This window comes from Idiotropiscis lumnitzeri, chromosome 10, assembly GCF_059441095.1.
Source record: "Idiotropiscis lumnitzeri isolate Australia: NSW breed Sydney's pygmy pipehorse chromosome 10, RoL_Ilum_1.0, whole genome shotgun sequence".
Taxonomy (NCBI): Eukaryota; Metazoa; Chordata; class Actinopteri; order Syngnathiformes; family Syngnathidae; genus Idiotropiscis; species Idiotropiscis lumnitzeri.
This window is the reverse complement of record NC_142400.1, coordinates 15,163,093-15,183,660: the sequence shown is the minus strand read 5'-3', so window position 1 is coordinate 15,183,660 and position 20,568 is coordinate 15,163,093. Positions and strand designations below refer to the sequence as shown.

Below are 20,568 nucleotides of genomic sequence, written 5' to 3'. Positions count from 1 at the left end.
GATTTTCATGCCTGGGATTCTAACAATAACAATAATAGTAATAATAATAGTGTGGTGCTTCTCCCGTCCAGCTGGAGGCGCTAAAGGGCGAATAATTCTCCGAAGAAGAAAACGGGACGACCGAAGACACCAACCAGCAAGCAGCTAACATGAGCACCAGGCAAGATAAACTTCAGTCAGCTGCAGTCACCTCAGTTCAGTAGTTACCTTCTCAAATCTTACCCTTTCCAGTTTAATTCTACCCATTAAACGTGTATCTTCCAGTAAGGATGAAATGTAATGTTTTCACACATAGTCATCTTATTGAAGCTCGCAAGAGCCTTGATTTACTTGATGCATTTAATTGTATAACGTAGCAAACAAGAATGACATTCGCTCCTATTACGTAATGTTTTGACTGCTTTTGTTTTTACATACCTTTATTGTGAGAATTTGTTTTAAAAAATAACATCCTTGTCAAATGTTATTACGTTATTTGACCTCGGCAATGCATGCCGTAATTTTGTACGCAGGTGGCATATTTAATTAGATGAGCCACTTCCACAATGTTGATACGAAGTATAGACATTCTGTGCGTGCCATTTGGAAGTAAGAATACTTTTGGTGTGGTAAGGTGGTCGTCTTTAATCTGAAAAACAACATTTTTGACCCCCGTTCTCCCTCTGGCACCCGATTTCGTGAAATGAGCTGCTCTTGGTACTTTGATGGAGACAGATAGCCATTCTGTTTCTTACTGTCCAAAATGCACTCTAACGGAAAGCCGTTTGGGCATCTAGTCTATATCCTTTACATTCAGCTCATAACTAGTATGCTTTGGCCTCACTAAGAAAACAAATAAGTCTGGATGTTTTTCTTTTTAAAATAAGAGATTGTTTTCACATGGACTCAACAGCCAGTACCTGCCAGCAATTCCTGCAGCACCTTCAGTGTTGCTCTTTCTGTTTTCTTCTCATCTTTTCATCAATTTGTGAGGAATATCCACTTATTGGTCATGGTTTTGCCATATTTTCTCCATTTGATTATGACTGTGAGGACACTGTGTCAGCAATACTTTTGTACCCTACTCCTGTCTGATACCTTTGGACAATAACATCCCTCTAATGTTCTGTGTGCACCTTAGTCTGTCCTCTAAGTTGTGACTACAAAAAAAATGGCAGTACTACTAGAAGAGGAAAAAACTCATTAAACGCAAGTTTGTAATTGATTGGTTACTTCCCAACAGCCTAGTTTGGCTCACTTGTGCAAGAACATTATTCCATTTTTTTTTTTAACCCGTCTTGAAAGATTGCATGGGCTATTGTTTCATTTTCATTTCTCTCATTTTGTTACATAACAAACCTGGAGTTCAAACAGGGCTGTGTCGCCTTCTAATATCGACTCACTGTACTGTCATTTGTGACGGCAGGACTGCCGATGGAGCAGTTGCTGAGATCATGAGCTAAAGTTCATCTGTCCCACATACGGCATCAACTATGTCTGTCCAATGCCTCCTCCGCTGCACCATCAGGTAACTCTGAGTGTGTTGGACCATTCAGCTTTCAAACTTGTCTTAAGTTTATCTGATATAGCTGGATGGATGGATGGATGTGTGAATTTATCAAAGAGCATTACTTGCATTTTTCTTCTTCATAACAGCACAAGGTGAAAGACAATGTGTTGCTAAGAAAGCACTTCCCCCCGAGGATGTTGACATTAGTGTATAAAACTGCGCTATTTGTCTCAATTGTAATAGAATGGAAAGAAATAAGTGTACGTGTGTGTATGTGTGTGTGCATTCAGTAATTCTATACTACTGGTTAAAAAAAATTCTCTCCACGTTTTTTCCCTTGTAGGCTGGAAAGAAAACGCGTAGCCACACATTTATTCCTGCAGAGAGCTCTGTCTGGAGCAGATGCAGTCAATGCATTAAGACCATTTTACTTTGCCGTCCATCCTGATTTCTTTGGTCAATATCCCAGAGAACGGGTAAGTCAGTCATTCATACAAAGACAACTTTTGGTTTCCTTGACCATGCAACAAATCCACTGTGATTTGCTTCATAGAATGTATGTGCCTGTGTATATAACCTGCAGTGGTTCTTAAACCTTTTCTTGAAATGCCCTCATTGGAGGACGAAACTACACCACACAAGGCAATGTCAAAAATTGTAACAAAAGGGGACAAGGTTAACGTTAATGGGAATACAAACAATGTAATACATTTTCCTTTGATTCATTTCTTGTTTATATAAAAAAAATAGGCACTTTTTTGTTATCTTATCTAACTCCTGCTCAGCACTCGGTTGCTTTATAACACCCGTGTTTTTTATATGGGCAACACAAAGTCCAAACCAGCTGCCACATGGAAAAACCTGCACTTGCCATTCCTTCTCACTGCTGTTTATACTGAACAGGAAGATGGGAAAAGCCACAAAAAGTCGTGTTTTTTGTTTACACATTTAAGCTTGCATTGGGGACAAATTGGGCTGTGTGACCTGCCAGACCCAACAGATGAAGATGTAATGAAATAGTTGGTGTTTGGCAGCTGGAACTCACTCTGTAACACTCATCATCACCACCAATGAGGCAGAAGTGGAACCATAGAATCCGAAACGTCATGACACCACCGTGCCACTTTGCTGAATGGCATTTGAGTTCAATTCATAATGACGGCCTTGGTAGAAATTCCTGACTAGGAATGTTGCTGTACTAAAATATTTTAGCAGCAATTGTATATATCGTCACCATGCTGGAGGCTCATTGCAACATTTTTCTATGCGGTGTTTATGGGTTTGATTTGGTTTACAGGAAGTGAATGAAAATTCCTTAAAGAGGTTAAATGGCTATTTGGAAAATCTCCTGAAATCTGGCTCACGTTCAGTTCAGCCAATGAAACTCACCTTTTATGTGAGGGACACAAAAGACAGCAGTGATGTGCAGCAAGATCTCCTGACCTCAGGTACAGATTCTATACTCCAATATTGACCACAATATCCAACTGCTGTGTTACTATTGAAGCTTTAAACATTCCTCCTTGATTTAAGGGTTCCGTTCAGTCAGCTTCGTGCTGCATACCAACGATGTCCTGAGCACAGTGACGAATGTCTTAAAGTCATGCAGTCTGCCCATGGAGCACATGAAGGAACTTAAAGCGGTTGCTAAATCGTCCCCAAGTCCAGCTGAAGCCGCCATTCCTTTCTACAGACCCATCAAGTGGGATAAGAGCTACTATAGCTTCACTGGTTTCGCCGACCCTGAAGAGGAGCTGCAGCAGGCCGCAAGAGTTGAGCAGACTCTCAAGTTAGTAACTCTGGGCTAACGCTTCACGGTGGAGATATTTGTTTTACTTAATTCTCTGCCTTGTATGCACATAGTTTAGTCTGGAGACACATGGCTAATTTACATAAACCCGCCCCCACAGTGAGTTTCTTTTGGCAATCTTCCACGTTCAAGCTATGTCTCAATCGTCAGTTTAGTACACAGTTCTTAATACCAAAACACATTCCTAATAAATACTGCACTGTAACAATAAAACATTACCTTTTGAAAAAGGAATTGTAAACTTGAAGTGATGAGGAGGAGGAGCTACTGGGGGATGGGCTCACAACTTGATACGCTTTGTCAGTCACGGTTTCTTCCGCATAGTTTTCTGGTCTGAAGAATTTGTGACAGCACTGTTGTACAATTTTTTTTTTCCCCGTTTCTTTTGATCGTAAATAGGATAGACTTCTGAGGAGCTCTCAAAGTGGGTGTCCTGATTTGTGTTTGAATGTTTGTATGGCTGCAACTAACGATCATTTTAATAATCGATTATTCTGTCGATTAATCAATGAATCGGATCAAACTGAAAACAAGTTTTTGTTTTCACCCCTATATTAAAAAAAGTGGACATTATTGTAAATTGACAGTGCAGAAAATGCGCAAAATTAATTTATTGGTTTGGCCTGTAACATGTCATAAAATAGGTAAAGATGTTGATCAATGTTTTCCAAAGTGAAATCGAAAGCTTGCTAATGCTATTTTTTGATTCAACACAAATATAATAAGTCTGCTTTCATGGAGGACTACAGAAATCGGACAATGTTTACTGCTGAGAGGTTGAAATTTGTAGGATTTGGACAATATTAAGTTAATGTCTCCATGAGGAAAAATACAATGCATGGTTTCTTTATCAAGGCTCGCTTTTTATCGTTCATCTTTGCTTTTTTAGACTCAACATAGAGGCAATGAGGAGTACCCAAAACATTTCACTTTCTGTTGGTGACTACTGACATTCAACATATTAACAGAAACTTCACTCTAAATGTACATTGTGTCAATTTGTTATCTTTTCTTTGGCAGCATGTGGCTTCAAAACAATGAGTCAGAGGCAACAAAGAAGCACAATGATAGTCTTCCTCGGAGAGAAGAACTCAAACGGTTGAAGAAGGAACTGTGCCAAAAATTTGACCTGACTGACATCAGGTACACTAATTGTTTACTGCTTTTTTATAACTCCTGTAAACAAATCCATGCAAGCGTGAAATAGCTTTGAACCAGTACAAAACAGATGAGAGTCGGCAATTTTTGGTCTTGTGATTTGGCTTAAAACTTATGAAATATGCAACTTGGGTTTGACTTAAATCCCATAAATGACAAATGCTTTGCCATGCGTGCCATTCTTTTTAGAGGATTATTTTTCATGTCTTTCGTGCATTTAGATTTAGATTTATTTATTTATTAATTTTATCTACGCATTTATGTTTAGAAATGAACTGGTATGAAAATATGTCATCATTATACCACTCAAAGTGATCACAGTTATCAATATTGTGATGAGATTGTTAAAAGACTTGCACTGATTCACGCACCGAAAAAACATGTTTTATATTTAATACAAAAAACATCAAACAAACAACCTACTTTTTCACAAGCCCATCGCAATTATCAAAGTGCATGCATCCAATTATGATCATCATTGTTGTGTGGAGGAGACATACTGTTCACAGGTGTGACCACACCCACCATTACAGTGATACCATTTCTTTCCAGATTTTTGGGGTTAAACAGGGTTGTTTTTTTTAAGAGAAATATGTAAGAAGAACAACTGTGATGTTTTGGGGGTGCTGGGACAGGTACCATTTCAATTCATCACAGGATGGGTACGCATCAGCCCACAGCAAGTTTGTCAAGTAACATGAGGTCCAATGTGCAGGTGGCAGCGCAGTTGGGGAGTGGCCCACAGGTGCTCTCAGCTTCAGAGTCTGAATCGACTGGCTGTGCAGAATCCAGAGGCTATGCTCAACCTACAAGGTAAAAAAAATGTTAGCGGCGCCATGATCAGCTGATTTGAAATTCATGTTGTCTCTTACTAAAATTTACTTTGAAAATGTTAAACTGTATAACGGTGAAGTAATATTCCTTTTTTGGAATTAATGAATGTCATATTACACTTGCATTAAACATTGTAAGTCAAGGTACGCTATGCTGACCGAACTAAAAGGATTAAGTCCTTTCATGAAATCAAAATTTGCCTCAACAATGGCTCTACTTGCTGCTTCTACTCGCCCCCCCCCCCCTCATCCATATTTGTGGATGTACCATCCTGGAGTGTTGTTCCTCCTGGTTGCATGCAAATATTGCACTCCATTTCGTCTAAGCAAAAAAAAAAAAAAAGTGTCCCCTCGCAAATTTGCTTTATCCGTAGTTTTCCCCTTGTGATCTACCTTCCATTATTTCCTGTAAAAATCACTTATTTTTGTACTTGGAGTAAAGCCATGTATCAAAATTTATGCATAAAAAAATGCTTAGGCGCCACCTTGTGGCATCTTGGTGCCAATGAACTGTTTTGAAACGCGTGGAGGAGCATCATTTAGTCATGCCATAGCCTGGTCGATAAACAAAAAAAATGAGGTTTTGCTGCCATCTACAGGCCATTGTAACAGTTTTGTTTTTTCTTCTTGAGGGAAACGTTTTCCTGGTATGTGTTGTCTTTGTAATGCTGCCATGCAAAAACAATTTCCACTCAACGATGAATTAACTCACTCAGTTCATCCCCTTTTATCGTCTAGGTCATGCTGTTGTGTTTGCTGACCAATCAGGGATGAACGCCTCTGGTCATGTCATGCTCGGAACGACGGATGTTCACCATCAGTGGACCAAAGTAATGTGCATCCGTCTCCTTTGAGGCATGTTTGCATCCCCACCCACTGTGCTCACCTGCTCGACTTTGTGTGCCTCTCAGATGTTTGAGCAGCTTCCCGCCTTCCGCATCCTGCTGCGGCAGACAGAGTGGCTCAAGGAGAGGATCAGTCTCCTCCTGGGTGGGACTCGGGTCGTTCACGCAGAGAGGCTGGGACCGGTGGAGCCCATCACAGAGCTCTACGGCACCCTTAACATGTTTCATAGCAATCTGATATCGCAGAGGCTCTGTTTACACCCCAGAAGCCTGGAGGGGCTCAACATGATATTGGAGAAGTACACACACTCATTTTTTTTCCCCATTCAGTTTGGCTTGGACCGCCTCAACGAGGACGGCATATGATTTGTCTTTTTCCTTCAGGGACCGTTCTAGTCCTAGTCTTCATGAGATGGGGCACTTCATCATACCTACCAATTGTGACCCGCCCAAGCTGCAGGCTTTCCTGCAGAGCCACGCACCCGATGCCAGACGACGCACTCAACGTAAAAAATTGTGAGTCATACATAAATATAGCACAACTGATTTTGGCTCATTAAGTTGTGTGAAGGGCCAAGTTTTTGGTGTTGGTGCAGACTGCAGGCAGAAGAGGAGGCCGTGACGAAGATGTGCCTGCAGAGTCTTTCTCTTCGGGGTCTTTCCAAGGAGCCCAGTGTCACCTCCAGCCAGATGATTCTTTGCTGTAAAAGGTTGTTGGAGCTGCGTTCACCCCTCATGCTGGGCCTCCATATTTGTGTTTCTCACTTCTACTCAGTCATGCAGGACGGAGATCTTTGTATCCCCTGGGACTGGAAAGGTTGAACCTCAGATGGTTCGATCAGTCCACAAGGTGCCTTTCGCACTTCGGTTTGTACCAGGAACAACTATTTTCGAGCAGTTTATTAATGTGAACTTACATCTGTTGGTATTCAACACCAGTTTGTAGGGAAACAATATTAGTATCAAATGGTCAGTCAGTTCACGATGATTGAATGATTAACTAATATTTATTAAATGATGACTCATTGAAGAAGAAGCACTTTATTCTATGCTGAAGATGACCAAATAGATGATCCATGTCAGTGTTTAAACTGTAACGAAAAGAATGTTTGGCCATTACTTGACTAGAGTATTTTGGAAAAATCTAATAATGGTTGCGTTCAGGTGGGGTCAGTCAAGTTAATGTAAATTCAACAGTTAGGTCAATTCTATTTTTACTCACGTACATGTGGCTCAGTATTTTGACAATTATTTGGACACACGTGGCAATGAATTGTTCTCTGTATTGTATATTTTTTCTTAGTGGAATTTTGTTTTTAACCAAAATAAAGGTTGCCATTTCCAACTTAGCTGTTGTTTGGGAGCAGCCCAAGGCTCATTGTCTCGCAATCGTCCACCGGCTAAACTATTTTGGATTCTGTCATTTCTTAAAAGAACTATAATAAATAAAATGTGTATGTGCCATAAGTAGTAGCAGTAATTTAAATGTTGCCTTTGGACTTCCTTTGTGAATTTTGCATTTATTTCCACCTCACGCGAGTGTTAATGGTTGTTTGGAGGAAGCTAGACTGCTCCCCTCTTTGCCCAAAGTCCTCTGGGACAGACTTCCACTCACCCCAACCCTTAATGAGGATGAATGATGGATGGAGTTATTTGCTCAGCACACGTAACAATTCATATACGGTACTCAGTTGGATCTCTACAATGGTTAACGTTGATTTCTGTATTTACAGTTGTGGTCATAAATTTTCATACCTTGGCAAGAATGTCATCATTCAATATATGTAATTATGCATACTGGATGACATGCCTCTTCAGACCTGTATTAAATGAATACTTATGTTTGTGGTGGTAATTTGCAGTGATATGTCACTGTTCTTCATAAGAGCTGGGTCTAATAATTTGGTTAACTCAATTTGTTACGGGTCAGAGATGGTAACAGCGATGCAGTGCGGGTTCTACAACGCTGAAGTAAGTACACATCACACCATTGCACATTTTAAATGAATACCACCCCGTGTATCAATCATTGGTGACAATTATCTTTGTAAGGCCATGGCAGCATGGCGCCAACTGAAATGTACCAGTTTGACGGCAACATTGGGACCGACCAACACTGTAAAACACTAAAAAAAAAGAGTCGGACATCATATAGTAAATAAAATTGTAATTTAGGCCTACAGGAAAAATGAATTAAAAAGGAGGACGATCTCAGCGGGCCTCAGTCCAAGATCACGTTTCACATCAGTCAGATTTGCATTTCATACAGCTCCTGATGCTGAGGCAGGAAGCATAATAAATATCAAGGCTCCTCAGAGTGCATGTGTCTGTGGTCTAATGGGATCAAGGTGAGTAAGGAGGCTCATTTACGCTGGACTTGTGTGAACGGCGAGGGAAGCTGGATCGGCTGCATGGGTTTCTTGCGGGAATCTGGCGACACCCTCTGGACCGCCGTGGGCAGCAGCTGGTTGCGTTTGATGATCTGCAAGGCCAGCTGAGTATTTCCTGAAGACGTGGACAGGCTATCAGTTTTGAATCCTCAATCACATTTTAAACAGACGACCAGATCACAATGACTGGTGGATATGCCGGCAAATTGCAGAAATAGGTGATTTAGAACGATTACAGCCACTCGGCTGACGCAGTTTGTTTATTTGGGGCATGGCAAATATTAAAGCACATCTATTGAAAACCATTATCAAGGGTTTTAAATGTTCAAAGAAGGGATATAACATTTTTTAATGTTTCATTATTGACACTAATTTAATTTTGACATTTGTTTTTTTTTAATTCACTGTAAAAGGTTTAGATTTTTTTAGTTAAAGGGATAGTGTGTAGAATTTAGTGCCCTCTCATAGAGAACCAAGAATGCAACAACCGAAGTTTAAAGCGTGTACATATTGAAGAACGCACATTTTGCAACCCTACCACCAATTTCTTCAGGTGCAGGCAAAATGTCATCACACGCGACTTCCTGTATTTCCTCAAGTGACACATGTGGCAGTCATTGAGCCACAAAATTTGTCATTGGGTGATTGTCTGCTTTGAGTCTCCGTAACAGACGAAGGGCGGTAAGACACGTCAACCTGTATGGTGCGTCGCCACCCATATAATGTAATTAGCAATTACTAGACGTACAATTTTCTTTTTATGCTGATGTGATAGAATATATATCTTTGGATATTATTCAAATAAATTGTGGGTTTTGAAAATGAAAGAACTTTGGACAATATACACACTGTCCCTTTAAGTTTTTATTAGTGTTAGTTTCAGCATTTGTTGAGTGAAAGATTTGTATTTATAAAAAAAAAGGGGGGGGTTAATAAGTGTTGTGGAATAAAGTAAAGATAACCTCAATTAAAAAATGACAATAACTAAATACATATTTTCTTAAAAAAGAATAATTTTTGGTAACTATAATAATCTTAATTCAAACGGCTTTCCGTAGATGTCACTTTTTAAAGCCAGTGGTCATTGTTTCAGTGTCTTGTTTCCAAACACACCAACATGGGACCATACACAAATTTATTTTTGACTGCCAGCCGCTGACAGCAATGACTGTTTTGACATGAGCCAACAGCAGAGTGAACATGTTTCAGAATTATAGGTGGCAACTGACCATTCTGTAGCTCCAAGTAAACTCCCAACAAGATGGCTTCAGGTGGAATCTCCTTAGTGTTGACCATCGATGCGGCCTGAGGAAGACAACAAACCTATCGTGAAATACTGGAAAAACAAAACCTGTTGAAGCAAACTCAGCTGTTCTTGAAAAGGCATTTAAATTCATCCAAATAAATCTCCTCTTGAGACACATTACAGGGGAAACTATATTATAAATGTGGGAATAAATTTAACAAACTACAGCACGGTGGCATAGAGAAATAAAATACGGAACACTGGAAACGCAAAATTGTCTGTAATGATTCCCGTTTCAAAAATATGTGGATTTGCGCTTCAAGAACCAACCAATGTCATGTGAAAGCTGAGTGCAGTTACGCAGTTACCTGTTGAAGGCACTTGCGGGCTTTGTCATACTCGCTTCGTAAGCAGTATGCACTGCCAAGGTTGAAGAGCATCATGGCTCTCGCTGAGGTCACACTGCTGGGATAACAAAGAGGCGTCTGCTTGCCTGCTACGAACACAAAAAAATACAAAGAATGACCAAAAAAAAAATCTCCCACTCGATCATTTTGATAAGCTGCTATTTAGCAGTATTCATAAAACTATGAGAATTCAGCATTGTTTTGGCATTTGTTTGGGTAAATGTTTACATAAAAACTACTTACAAGACTCAACAGGTTCATCTCCTTTATCAGAACCTGCTGAGAAAAACAAAACACACTTCAAATGTGGTACTTAGTTGGAAATTCTTGAAAAAAAAAAAAAAAGACCTCTAGAAACACCATATTAAGTCCAGAGTCAATGTTTAAAGTTTATACAAAATCGGAATTAAAAATTGCAGGTTTAAGATATTAAAAAAAAATAAAAAATCAGACCAAGATAAATTACAAAACTTTTTCCAACACAAAAAAAACCCCGCATGTATTAAACAATTCAATTAAAAAAGGTTAACCTTTTCAAATGGGCAATAATTTTAATTTATTTCTTAGGATGTTTAGAGCACAGACCTCCTCCAAGCTAGAAAAATCAACTGAAAACAATTGCAGCTCCCGTTTGCACACTCGACATCACCATTTTACTTATAACTCGGGTCCTGCGAAAAGCAGCAGACCTGGGTCTTGCTCACTCGTCAGCACCCCAATTGAGACGTCGATGACATTCTCCGGGTTGAGGTGTGCGATGGCATCGGAGATCCTGTCCAATGAAATGAGGGCCTCGGCCGCATAGAGGTGGCCAAGAAACCTGAAGGCAGCAGAGATACAAGCAGAAGGTCACACAATTGCAATCATCGGGTAGCTACAGAGCTTTCGTCTGGAGGTGAAACAAGCACTTGAACAGCACTTACTTGAGCGAGCCAGAAACCTTGCTTTGATGGAGCAGTTTCTCAGCATGGTTTAAAGCCATCAGGTTGTCTCCCAGTGCTAACGCCACATAGGCACTACACGCCAAAATGGAGCACCTAAAATTTAAACGAGGAATTAGAAGTGCAGGGTAGGTACAAGTTGAATTATGCGAGCATATTCACGTTGCAGGGAAATGGAATAAGATGTGGACAGAAGTGAAGTCACTCCCGAGTGTAAATGCTTAAAATCCAGAAAGGAAACTACCCCCCCCCCCAAGAACTTTGATTGTGGACTTCTAATCATTTTTTCCAATGATTTCTGTTATTATATTAGCTAGAATATATATATATATATATATATATTATAATTGTAGATTTTCTTTACATTAAAAATGTTTTCTGTTGTTTAAAAGTTGTCACTGTCATTTTGATAAGCTACTTTTTTTTCCCTCTGCTTTGCTTTTGAATGTTGTAAACTGTTGTTTGTAAATGCTTGTAGGTATTGTGATAGAGGAACATAGAGGTATCTTGAGGATGTAATGTGTAACATAAATAAAGCACACCTTGTCTTAATAATGTATTTCCATGTACAGCCCTTAAAAAGTACAGAAATAAAAGTCAAATTACCTGAGGTTTTCCACTTCCTGTTTTCTGAGCGGCGATGATGGCGCTGCAGAGAGTAATCTGTCCGTCTCCTGACCTTTCCCACTACAAAACAGATCAAGTTCATCAGAGCACAGGAAAGCAAAGTGACGAACATATTAACTGGAAGGACAAAACACACAGTAAGGATGTCCACATTCAAAAATACCTGTCATCGTCTCTACCAGAAACATCTCACATTCTGCTGTGTGTACATTTGTTTTGTAAATTATGCGAAGAAGGCATGATCATTCAAATTTTGAATTATCAGGGTTGCCATTCTTTTCTAGAAATTATTTTCCAGGACTAGTTCATCTATTCCAGTACAAGTCAAGTGAACACAACATTCACTAATTAATTAAGTGTTATTTTCTCACTATTGTAACTTATATGTTATATATTTAACCATATTGCTTTAATGTTACCAAAGACCATAGCAAAATATTAAAAAAGAAAAAAAAAAAAGCACGGACGTAGTTCATCTCAGAGCACACAGCTACAAGTGTCAGCACACCCTCTATAGGTCTCTGTCACTGGAGTGGAGCCAGAGTGAGGGAGAAAAACCTCACACTCGATATACAGGAAGAGAGAAATACTCTTGAACGCAAAGTCGCCAGTTTTGGTGCAACTTTGGAGAAAACGTTTTTTACTTGGTTCTGAAAAGTTGGGAAATCCAGCAACAATCATATAGACCAGAGGGCAGCAGAATTAAGGGAATATGCAATTTGATTGGTTAGCGTCACATGCAGCACTGTGCTGGCTAGGAGCAGAGAAGAAGCCAAAAAAAAAAAAAAAAAAAAAAAAAAAAAAAGAAAGAAAATCACTGCAGCTTAATGTTGCTCATTTGAGGCAGCTGAAAACTGACACACATTACATCTTAGTTGAACCTGTTTGTGAATCATATGCACTCATGTTTAGGTTTTTAACACTAGATTACCGTTTGTCTGCAGGGTTCGGAACAAGAGAGCAAACCACTCCGAAAATTATCATACACAATATGTATGAAACCTAAATATATCAAAAATTTCTTGCTATTGCGCGTTTTTTTATATGAAGTGTGCACTTACTCCAGAATCGCTGCTACCGCCATTGAGATTCTTAATTTTATTTTACTTAACTAATATTAAATTGTGGTATGTATGCCGGTAACTTCTTTTTCATAGTTGTGCTTAGAATTCCAAAACATATTTAGTTGTATGCTTGTGCATGTCAGACCTGCAGGCATCACTGTTCTCGCTGCCGCTCTCGGTGCTTCCCGACTGACTCGAGCTCTTTGAGCTGTTCTCCATCTTGACGTCCTGCTGCTGGTGTTCAGGCAGCAGCAGCAGAGAGTTCCTTAGGCAAATGGCAGCAAACTCCATACTGGCTACTGGAATGGCTGCCGACTGGCCCTCACTGCAAGACGGACAAACAAAATCATTAAAAAGCTTACCTTTTAAATTGAGTTCAAATAGCCATTGCAAATCAAGTCACAAGTGTTTTTCTCTTGTTTTATCAAATTATAAGATAAAGATAGGGTAGTGTGCTAGAGTACTAACCTGTAAATAGTGTTCTGCATGGACTGGGATGCCAACACAATTTTGCGATGGTATCCCTGTCCAACCATTGACTGAACAATACCTTTTTTACAAGGTAAACCTTTGCTCTCTTGTTCCAAACCCTGCAAGCAAACAGTAAAACAAGGCCAATTATTAAGAAAATAGACAAAACCACAATTACACTGCAGAAGGATCTCAGTGATAATTTAGGCAATGGTGTTATCCATATTAAACAGGGCGCGAGCAAATGCTTCCATTGCTTCAATGTGTGCTGGTAAAAATTTTGTCCGGGTTGAGGGTTCGATCCCTGGCCAGTGTGATCATTTCGAAGGGTCCTTGAGCAAGATACTGAAGCCCAAGTTGCTCCTGATGCTGCGTCAACAGCAGGTAGATGACGTCACGCGAGTACTGAAAGTAGGAACGCGCTACACCAAATAAATTTCCAAATCTGGATATGTACCGGCCATCTAACTTAACAAGCACAATTTGTTTTATAAATGACAGCCTCCCATTCAGTTCACTCCCACTGACTGAGGTGCGTAAGACCCGCAACGGAGATTGCGTGCTTGTCTATTTTCAGAGGTGCATGTGGAATTATAAATGCTTTGAGTTCAATTCTTTTTAAATGTTCGCAAATCTTCCCCAAAATTTGTTTGCAACTGAAAGCCTTTAATTTAGCATTTTTAAATTTTTTGTTGAACTAAAGCAAAAGAAATTAGAAGTTGTTGATCTGTTTCTTATTATTTCATTGCTTTTTGCTGATGTATTAAGTTTTTGCCATGGCCCGTGTTATTGTTTCCTTTTTTGTCTACTTTTATAATTATAAAATAACTGACCTGTTTTGTCAACCGCTGCTTATCGCAAACAAAATTGTTGTGACAGTAAAATATTATGCAAATGCATACATTTAAAAGGCAAAACACAAACATTAATTCTTTACAGGCACTTTGATTTCAAAATATGAATTCCAAAAACACTAGGGGGGGAAAAAAAACACAAGTGCAACATGAATGTCACTTAATCCCAAAGGTAATGACACAAATTTGATGAGACATACCCCTTTATTAGCAGAGATGCAACACTCCGCAAGCCGCAGCCACAGTCGAGGGTTTGAATGGTAAACCTGCACCGCCTCAATCAGACACTCGAAGGCAGCCAGAGGCCTGCCGATGTGCAGTAACTGGATGCCACAGTTATACAGAAGCTCATAGCGTTTGTTGGCTAGCAGAGCACACATGGGGATACCTGTGAATTTCTTAGCTACAAAGTAGAAGAATGAGGAGAAGAAAAGGTAAGAAAGTTCCTATACTGTCACATACAGAAACATATGGGGACATATATATGCATACAAACATATGTTATTCATAAACACATAGTGAAGACATTTGAGTTTCAGATCAAAAGATTTTAATATAAGACAAGAGTTCAGAATCTACTTTTTTTTAATTGACCGTTATTTAGATTTGTGATAGTCTCCAATGCAGCAGTGAGTCGTCTAAGGGCAATCTGACCACCCGCTGAAGGTGCCATTATCATGCTTCCAAGCTACCACATGAACCGTTTTTCTTTGACTCACCTTGCCCATTGCCACCATCTCCGAGCTGAGCGCAAGTGTGGTCGTTTTCTTGCAATGCCTTCTTGAAGTAGAAAATTCCTAGGTTATGTTTCCCCATTGCAAAGTGAATGCAGCCGAGATTGTTCCAGAACATACAACGAACACATTCACCTGGGTGGGACAAGATACAACTCAAAAGGCATATAGGAGGTAAACTACAGAAACTCGATTCACATGACATTGACAATTTGCAACGTGACCGTTAAAAATGGGATTCACCTCGGCACATCCAAACCATTTTGCAACTTGTAAAAAAGAAAGACATTCACGAGAGGCAAAGTTACAGTCACCTGTTTTGATGGGGCCGGGGTGTTCTGCTATATTGGAGCTGTTGAGCAGCTTCACTGCTTTCCGGTAATTTCCTCTCAGATATTCAAAGTTGCTCTTAAGGAATAGTGACGGTGCAGACTGAAATGGAAAAGAAATAAGGTTAGTCTATTTTATGAGATTTGAATCTTACCTATTTTATATGTGTTCAAATCAAAATGGAAAAGGACGACAGAGATTATTCGATTTACGACGATGTTCTGTTCCTATTGGAATGGCTATGCCTTTGTTTTTTTTGGGCTACTTAGGACCGTGCGATTTCAGATCAGAACACAAATTTTATTTCATGATATTTACATCTCGATGTGTTAAATAACTCAGGACATAGCACCTTTTCTTTGAAGTCATAATTTTCACATGAGCAAAAGTACTGGAAAAGACATTATTAAATTAACCTAAAGTAAATAAAATTTGGAATGTGGTGACATAACTCTTACTTGCAATAACTGCATTAAGCCTGCAATCCACTGACTCTTGCAACCTTCATTTTAAATAACCTTTGAGGCCTTTACTGTAGCCTCTTTCAGTTCACGTTTGTTTCTGGAGGGTTTCTCAACTCTTGATTGTGTCCCCAAATGTCAAGCACCTGAGACCATCTCTCTGCCACAATCATTTAATACAATTTTTGTGAGCTGCTATGCGACAAGCAAATAGTTAACCCAAAAGTGCACTGCGTCAATTTTAACAATATTGTGACAACACAAATATATAATTCTGGCTATTGTGATAATAAAGTTCTGAAAGAGACTCACATTTCCTGCAGTGTTCATCACTGACTTTATCTCCCTTTTGCACGCTTTGGAGGATTTCATCTGAATGTAGGCTCTGACTTTGTACTGTAGAAGGACAGTATGAGTCATTATGCAGGTAAAAGTAGAGGCAGTCAAGTATCGAGTCAAGATCTTCTCTACCATACCTGATGCATCTTTGATTTAGCAGCCTCAATCATGGCTGAAAACTCTGCCTTCTGGTTCCCACCATTTTTGTTGTTCTGGAATCAAAACAAAAGCAGTTAAAAGCTTACAGTGCATTTTGACAGCACTCGCACCCAACTAAAAGGTGTTACAAGCATTGTTCCACAATACTTCAATTGGGATCATCAAAGCAAGGAATGGATGCACATAATTAATCAAATAAATGTGAACAATCGTGTTGATTGTGTGGGGGTGAATGTTTATTATTTGCTTCTTGTTGCAAAAAGGAATTAACTACTTGGTTGCAACCAGCAGAGGCGCTGTCGATCAGTCTTAATTACTTTGTGGCCTTAGTAGACCATGACTTTTGGATGGACGACATTCACAAAGGCCTCCACGGTGGCACGACTGCTCAAGGCAGCTTTATTATGCTATTGACATTATCAATATTGAAAGGAGTTCATTCACATACAGAGAGAGATTCTCCCATCAAATCAAAATAAATTAAATTGGATAAATTTGAGCAGTGGTTCCTTTCTTTGCAGGTGCCGTAAATGTGGCAAGACTAAACAAATCTTGTGTCTTCTTTTCAGATTTGAAAACACTTTTGCCTTCACCTGGGAATTCAGTCTTAATTTGAAAAATTAGGAGGATGTGACTTGCAATCTTGAAATTGTGTACCTCTCCTTTGCCGTTCTTGTTGCTTCCTTGTACAGATAGTTTATCCAGCACAGCCAACAGGTGGAGCGCCCTCTCTGGCTGGAAAGTGAGCAGGTACAGATCCACCAGCAGGAAACATACAGCCTGAGCAAACTTCTCTTCTAGGACAAATAACAGAATGACTCCATGCCAAAGTGGGCAGCTCCATTACAAAGCACAACTCACTAACATATTTACTCAGCAGATCACATTGTCATGTCATTCCATCACAACATACCAAACGGTTCCAGAAATTGGTAGAGCTTCTCGACGATAGAAATGGCTTCTGAGTACTGCCGCATGTGATAGTGGATAATGGCTTGATTGTAGTACAACAAACTATTTTCAACATCATCCAACCCATCAACATCTTCGGTGGCTGTGTGAACCTGAATGATTTTGCCAGAGTGACAGATGCAAGGTGGCAGTGTTATGTCATTGTTGACGTTTCACTTCAATTTAACAACATGTGCTTCAAGGAGCTGGAAAAATATGAGCCAGAGCCACTTACCTGGGTCTTCATTGCCATTAGGCTTTGCTTAAGGTTCCCTGTGGTCGTCTGACCACTTTTGTAAAACTCTACAATGGCTTTATTCAGAGCAATCTTGTAGTCATCTTTATTCATTTCTTGCAGAGCGTCAAGGTGTCTTAAAGACTCGTCGTATTTCTTAGCCTGTGAATACAGTAAATGCATGATTTGCATTGTCCCTACAATGTGGGGAATATTATTGCGTCTGATTATATTCACTTTGCTAAACTCATTCGCTACCATTGACGGATATAGACGTACTTTCATTTTACCAGGGCTGGCAGTAAATGAGTTAACTCATGGTAGATAACTCAATGGTAGATAGTGGTTTATGGCTGAGCCCTGTTATGTCTGCATATGTCAGCCTTTCTTGCGCACATCGCTGGCTTGCAACCAATTTTATTTTTCAAATTGGTTGACATTTGGGAAACCATCAATTACAAGGCATAAGAACCACTTGAGATGATGTAACGCAATCGAGAGGTAGCCTAACTTGTCGTTTAATATTTATGTATTCGTTCATCGACTGTCATCGTTCATGAGTGTATCATACAGTAACTCACTCCGTCACTGTCATCGTCACTATGCGAGTGCATCATCGGCACGCGTTTGCACGTATTAAATACATCTTGGAATGGCCCCCAAATGTCAAATGATGCATAATACTAAATGGAGATGTGGAAGAATTGTTTGGGGTTAAAAAAAAAGAAGAAAAAAAATATTGTTTCCCCCCCTAATGTATTTCCAATGGATTTCAATTCTAAGCGGAATTTCACTATTTATGGGCAGCCCAGTCATTGTCCGACACAAATAGCAAGTGTCAGTGTAAGATTAAAATGGGAACACTCACCACAAATGATTCATATGCACTGGCTGCCATTTCTTTCTCTTGGTCTGTCATTCCAGGTGAAGACGAGTTGTCATGCTTTGTCTCGTTTTGCTCTGATCAGAAAGAATGTAAGTGTGAGAAGCTGTGGAAAATTACAGTTCCTTGTCATGAACAGTGTTTTCACTGTGTACAGCAGTTGCAACAGCATTTTCAGTCATCCTATTGTACCATTTGATCAGTTTTCATTCGAACCCTCCAGATCAACTTGAAATGGTTTTGACATCAACATTGCTTTGGGCTGTCACTAGTCTCGCGCTTTTCTACCTTCAGTACTCAAAGCGCTTCACACTCTTACCTCATCTACCGACTGATGACATTTGTTTACCATCATCACAAAGCAACTGACAGATGCCTATGACGTTAGAACTAGAACGTACACCTAGACATAGTTAAGGTCCAGAGCCGCGAGTGAATCCTACATCCTTCTGCTGTGGCTCGTTGTCTTTGTAAAATAAATGAGTAGGAAGAAGTGACTGTTGGCTTGACTTTGGCATAACACTTGCATGTTTGGCACAGTTTTTGCATCAGATATCCTTCCTGAGGCAACCCAAACATTTTTCTCTTCAATGAGTATTCTATTTAAATTTATCCATCCATCCATCTTCTGTACCGCTTCTCCTCACTAGGGTCGCGGGGGGTGCTGGAGCCTATCCCAGCTATCTTCGGGCAGTAGGTGCAGGACACCCTGAACTGGTTGCCAGCCAATTGCAGGGCACACAGAGACGAACAACCATCCGCGCTCACACTCATACATAGGGGCAATTTAGAGTGTTCAATCGACCTGCCATGCATGTTTTGGGAATGTGGGAGGAAACCGGAGTAGCCGGAGGAAACCCACGCAAGCACGGGGAGAACATGCAAACTTCACACAGGATGGCCAGAGCCAGGATCGAACCCACACCCGATGCAGTCTCTCACTTATTTTATATTAACCGACTGGTTAGCATGATGGCCTCACAGTGAGGGACAGCAGTGGTATTGGGTTCGATCCTAGCTCCATCCTTCCTGCGTGGAGTTTGCATAATCTCCCCGTGCCTGTTTGTTAAATTCAGAATGTTTTTTTTCTCTGTAGCAGTGAACTGGCTTCGTAAATGTGAAACACTAGTTTTTATTAATGCTAGTTTTAAAAAAAATGAATGCAGTGTTATCCCTACTTGAAATATCAAAGGTTTTTAGTCTTTTGAGCATTCAAGGTTGCCAACATGCACGTTCTCTTCAAGTATTCTTAAAAAGGTTTGGTAGGTCAGCAGGCGTAACATGCAAGCTGAAAGTTAACGAGGTGCAGAACTGCTACGCAGCTAAACAGCCCTGCAAAATCTCTCTCTCTTTTAAAAAAAAACAGTAACATTGTTGGTCACATACGCAATATGTTTATAACCATAGGGCCGACAAATTGCAACGAAAAGCATTTTTTCAATGATTAAAGCCAAGTTTAAACGCGAGTTCAACTCCTGTGACTTGCTAAGTGGCTAACGTTAACCAATGCCCTTACCTGTGTTTTCCGCCATAATTTGACCTTTTGACTTTAGATAGAGACGTTCAATCCGCACGAATGATTAAATAAACGGTCAATTCAGTCGATTTGCAAAATACACTTAAATAATTTAATCATAAGTGTCCAGTGGGTTCAGCATGGAAGATCGCTACAACAAAAAATCAGTCGCGTTCATCTGCTTCTTTCTCGGTATTTGACAGTTTGCAAATAAGTCTTAAAAACATAGGGGCGCCCTCTGTGGATTGGAGTCAAATTGCAAAATGATATAACAGCTAAAACATTGACTAAACCTACAAAAGAAGCGTATTATTTTACTGCAAAAAGAAAACATTCAATTATTGTAACAATTAAATTTAAAGTCGTCTGATTTGATTTCTTTCGAGTTCACTGCTCAGATGATCAATTTCAGATCATATATTGACAATTTACAACATTATCCTTTATAACCCTTCACATTCCTGAAAATTTAAATATTTCAGGTGTTTAGGAAAAATACAAACATGACTGTCAATACTCCCATTTTTCAAATGATCTGGTTTCCGGTTTCCGGTTCCGGCGCCGCGCGAGTGGCTGCCTGTTTACAGCAGCGTGGCTCACTATTGAGCCTTTTTCGTGTGTTTTTTCCCTTTCTCTGTGTGATCTATATCTTTGCTGCTGTAACACTTCAAATTTCCCCATTGTGGGACTAATAAAGGACATCTTTATCTTTATCTTTATCTATATTTGGTAGAAATGAGGTATTATTATTTACAGTAGATTAGATACACTGTTATGTAACAGCAGGGGAGAAATCCACGTCTCACTCAGACACGTTTTCATAAA

General features: G+C 39.7%; 2 protein-coding genes across 11 annotated transcripts; one reads left to right on the top strand and one right to left on the bottom strand.

The window, feature by feature from the left end:
* The first annotated feature begins 74 nt into the window (after nucleotides 1-74).
* Nucleotides 75-7,484, top strand: tcaim (T cell activation inhibitor, mitochondrial). Of its 6 annotated transcripts, none has more exons than XM_088306874.1 (11): nucleotides 75-160; nucleotides 1,406-1,507; nucleotides 1,833-1,965; nucleotides 2,787-2,937; nucleotides 3,023-3,278; nucleotides 4,320-4,442; nucleotides 5,173-5,270; nucleotides 6,029-6,120; nucleotides 6,202-6,434; nucleotides 6,520-6,651; nucleotides 6,732-7,484. In XM_088306874.1, the coding sequence occupies exons 2-11, from the start codon at nucleotides 1,473-1,475 to the stop codon at nucleotides 6,955-6,957; spliced, it is 1,479 nt and encodes a 492-aa protein (XP_088163000.1). In that variant the 5' UTR covers nucleotides 75-160; nucleotides 1,406-1,472; the 3' UTR covers nucleotides 6,958-7,484. The 6 variants fall into 6 exon arrangements, with proteins under 6 accessions (XP_088163000.1, XP_088163001.1, XP_088163002.1 ...); XM_088306875.1 differs by having other exon boundaries at nucleotides 94-194; XM_088306876.1 differs by having other exon boundaries at nucleotides 128-263.
* Nucleotides 7,485-8,287: 803 nt separating this feature from the next.
* cnot10 (CCR4-NOT transcription complex, subunit 10) lies at nucleotides 8,288-20,113 on the bottom strand. Of its 5 annotated transcripts, none has more exons than XM_088306873.1 (20): nucleotides 19,744-20,113; nucleotides 18,213-18,304; nucleotides 17,345-17,506; nucleotides 17,072-17,222; nucleotides 16,816-16,955; nucleotides 16,137-16,211; nucleotides 15,973-16,056; nucleotides 15,184-15,301; nucleotides 14,855-15,004; nucleotides 14,336-14,538; nucleotides 13,279-13,400; nucleotides 12,956-13,135; nucleotides 11,726-11,806; nucleotides 11,102-11,215; nucleotides 10,883-10,998; nucleotides 10,422-10,454; nucleotides 10,140-10,267; nucleotides 9,755-9,830; nucleotides 8,506-8,640; nucleotides 8,288-8,413 (listed from the first exon to the last, which is right to left on the bottom strand). In XM_088306873.1, exons 1-20 carry the CDS (start codon nucleotides 19,757-19,759, stop codon nucleotides 8,397-8,399), a joined length of 2,193 nt encoding a protein of 730 aa, XP_088162999.1. In that variant the 5' UTR covers nucleotides 19,760-20,113; the 3' UTR covers nucleotides 8,288-8,396. The 5 variants fall into 5 exon arrangements, with proteins under 5 accessions (XP_088162999.1, XP_088162995.1, XP_088162996.1 ...); XM_088306869.1 differs by having other exon boundaries at nucleotides 10,422-10,457; nucleotides 10,868-10,998; nucleotides 19,744-20,110; XM_088306870.1 differs by having other exon boundaries at nucleotides 10,422-10,457; nucleotides 10,868-10,998; nucleotides 16,816-16,952; nucleotides 19,744-20,064.
* Between the last annotated feature and the right edge of the window lie 455 nt (nucleotides 20,114-20,568).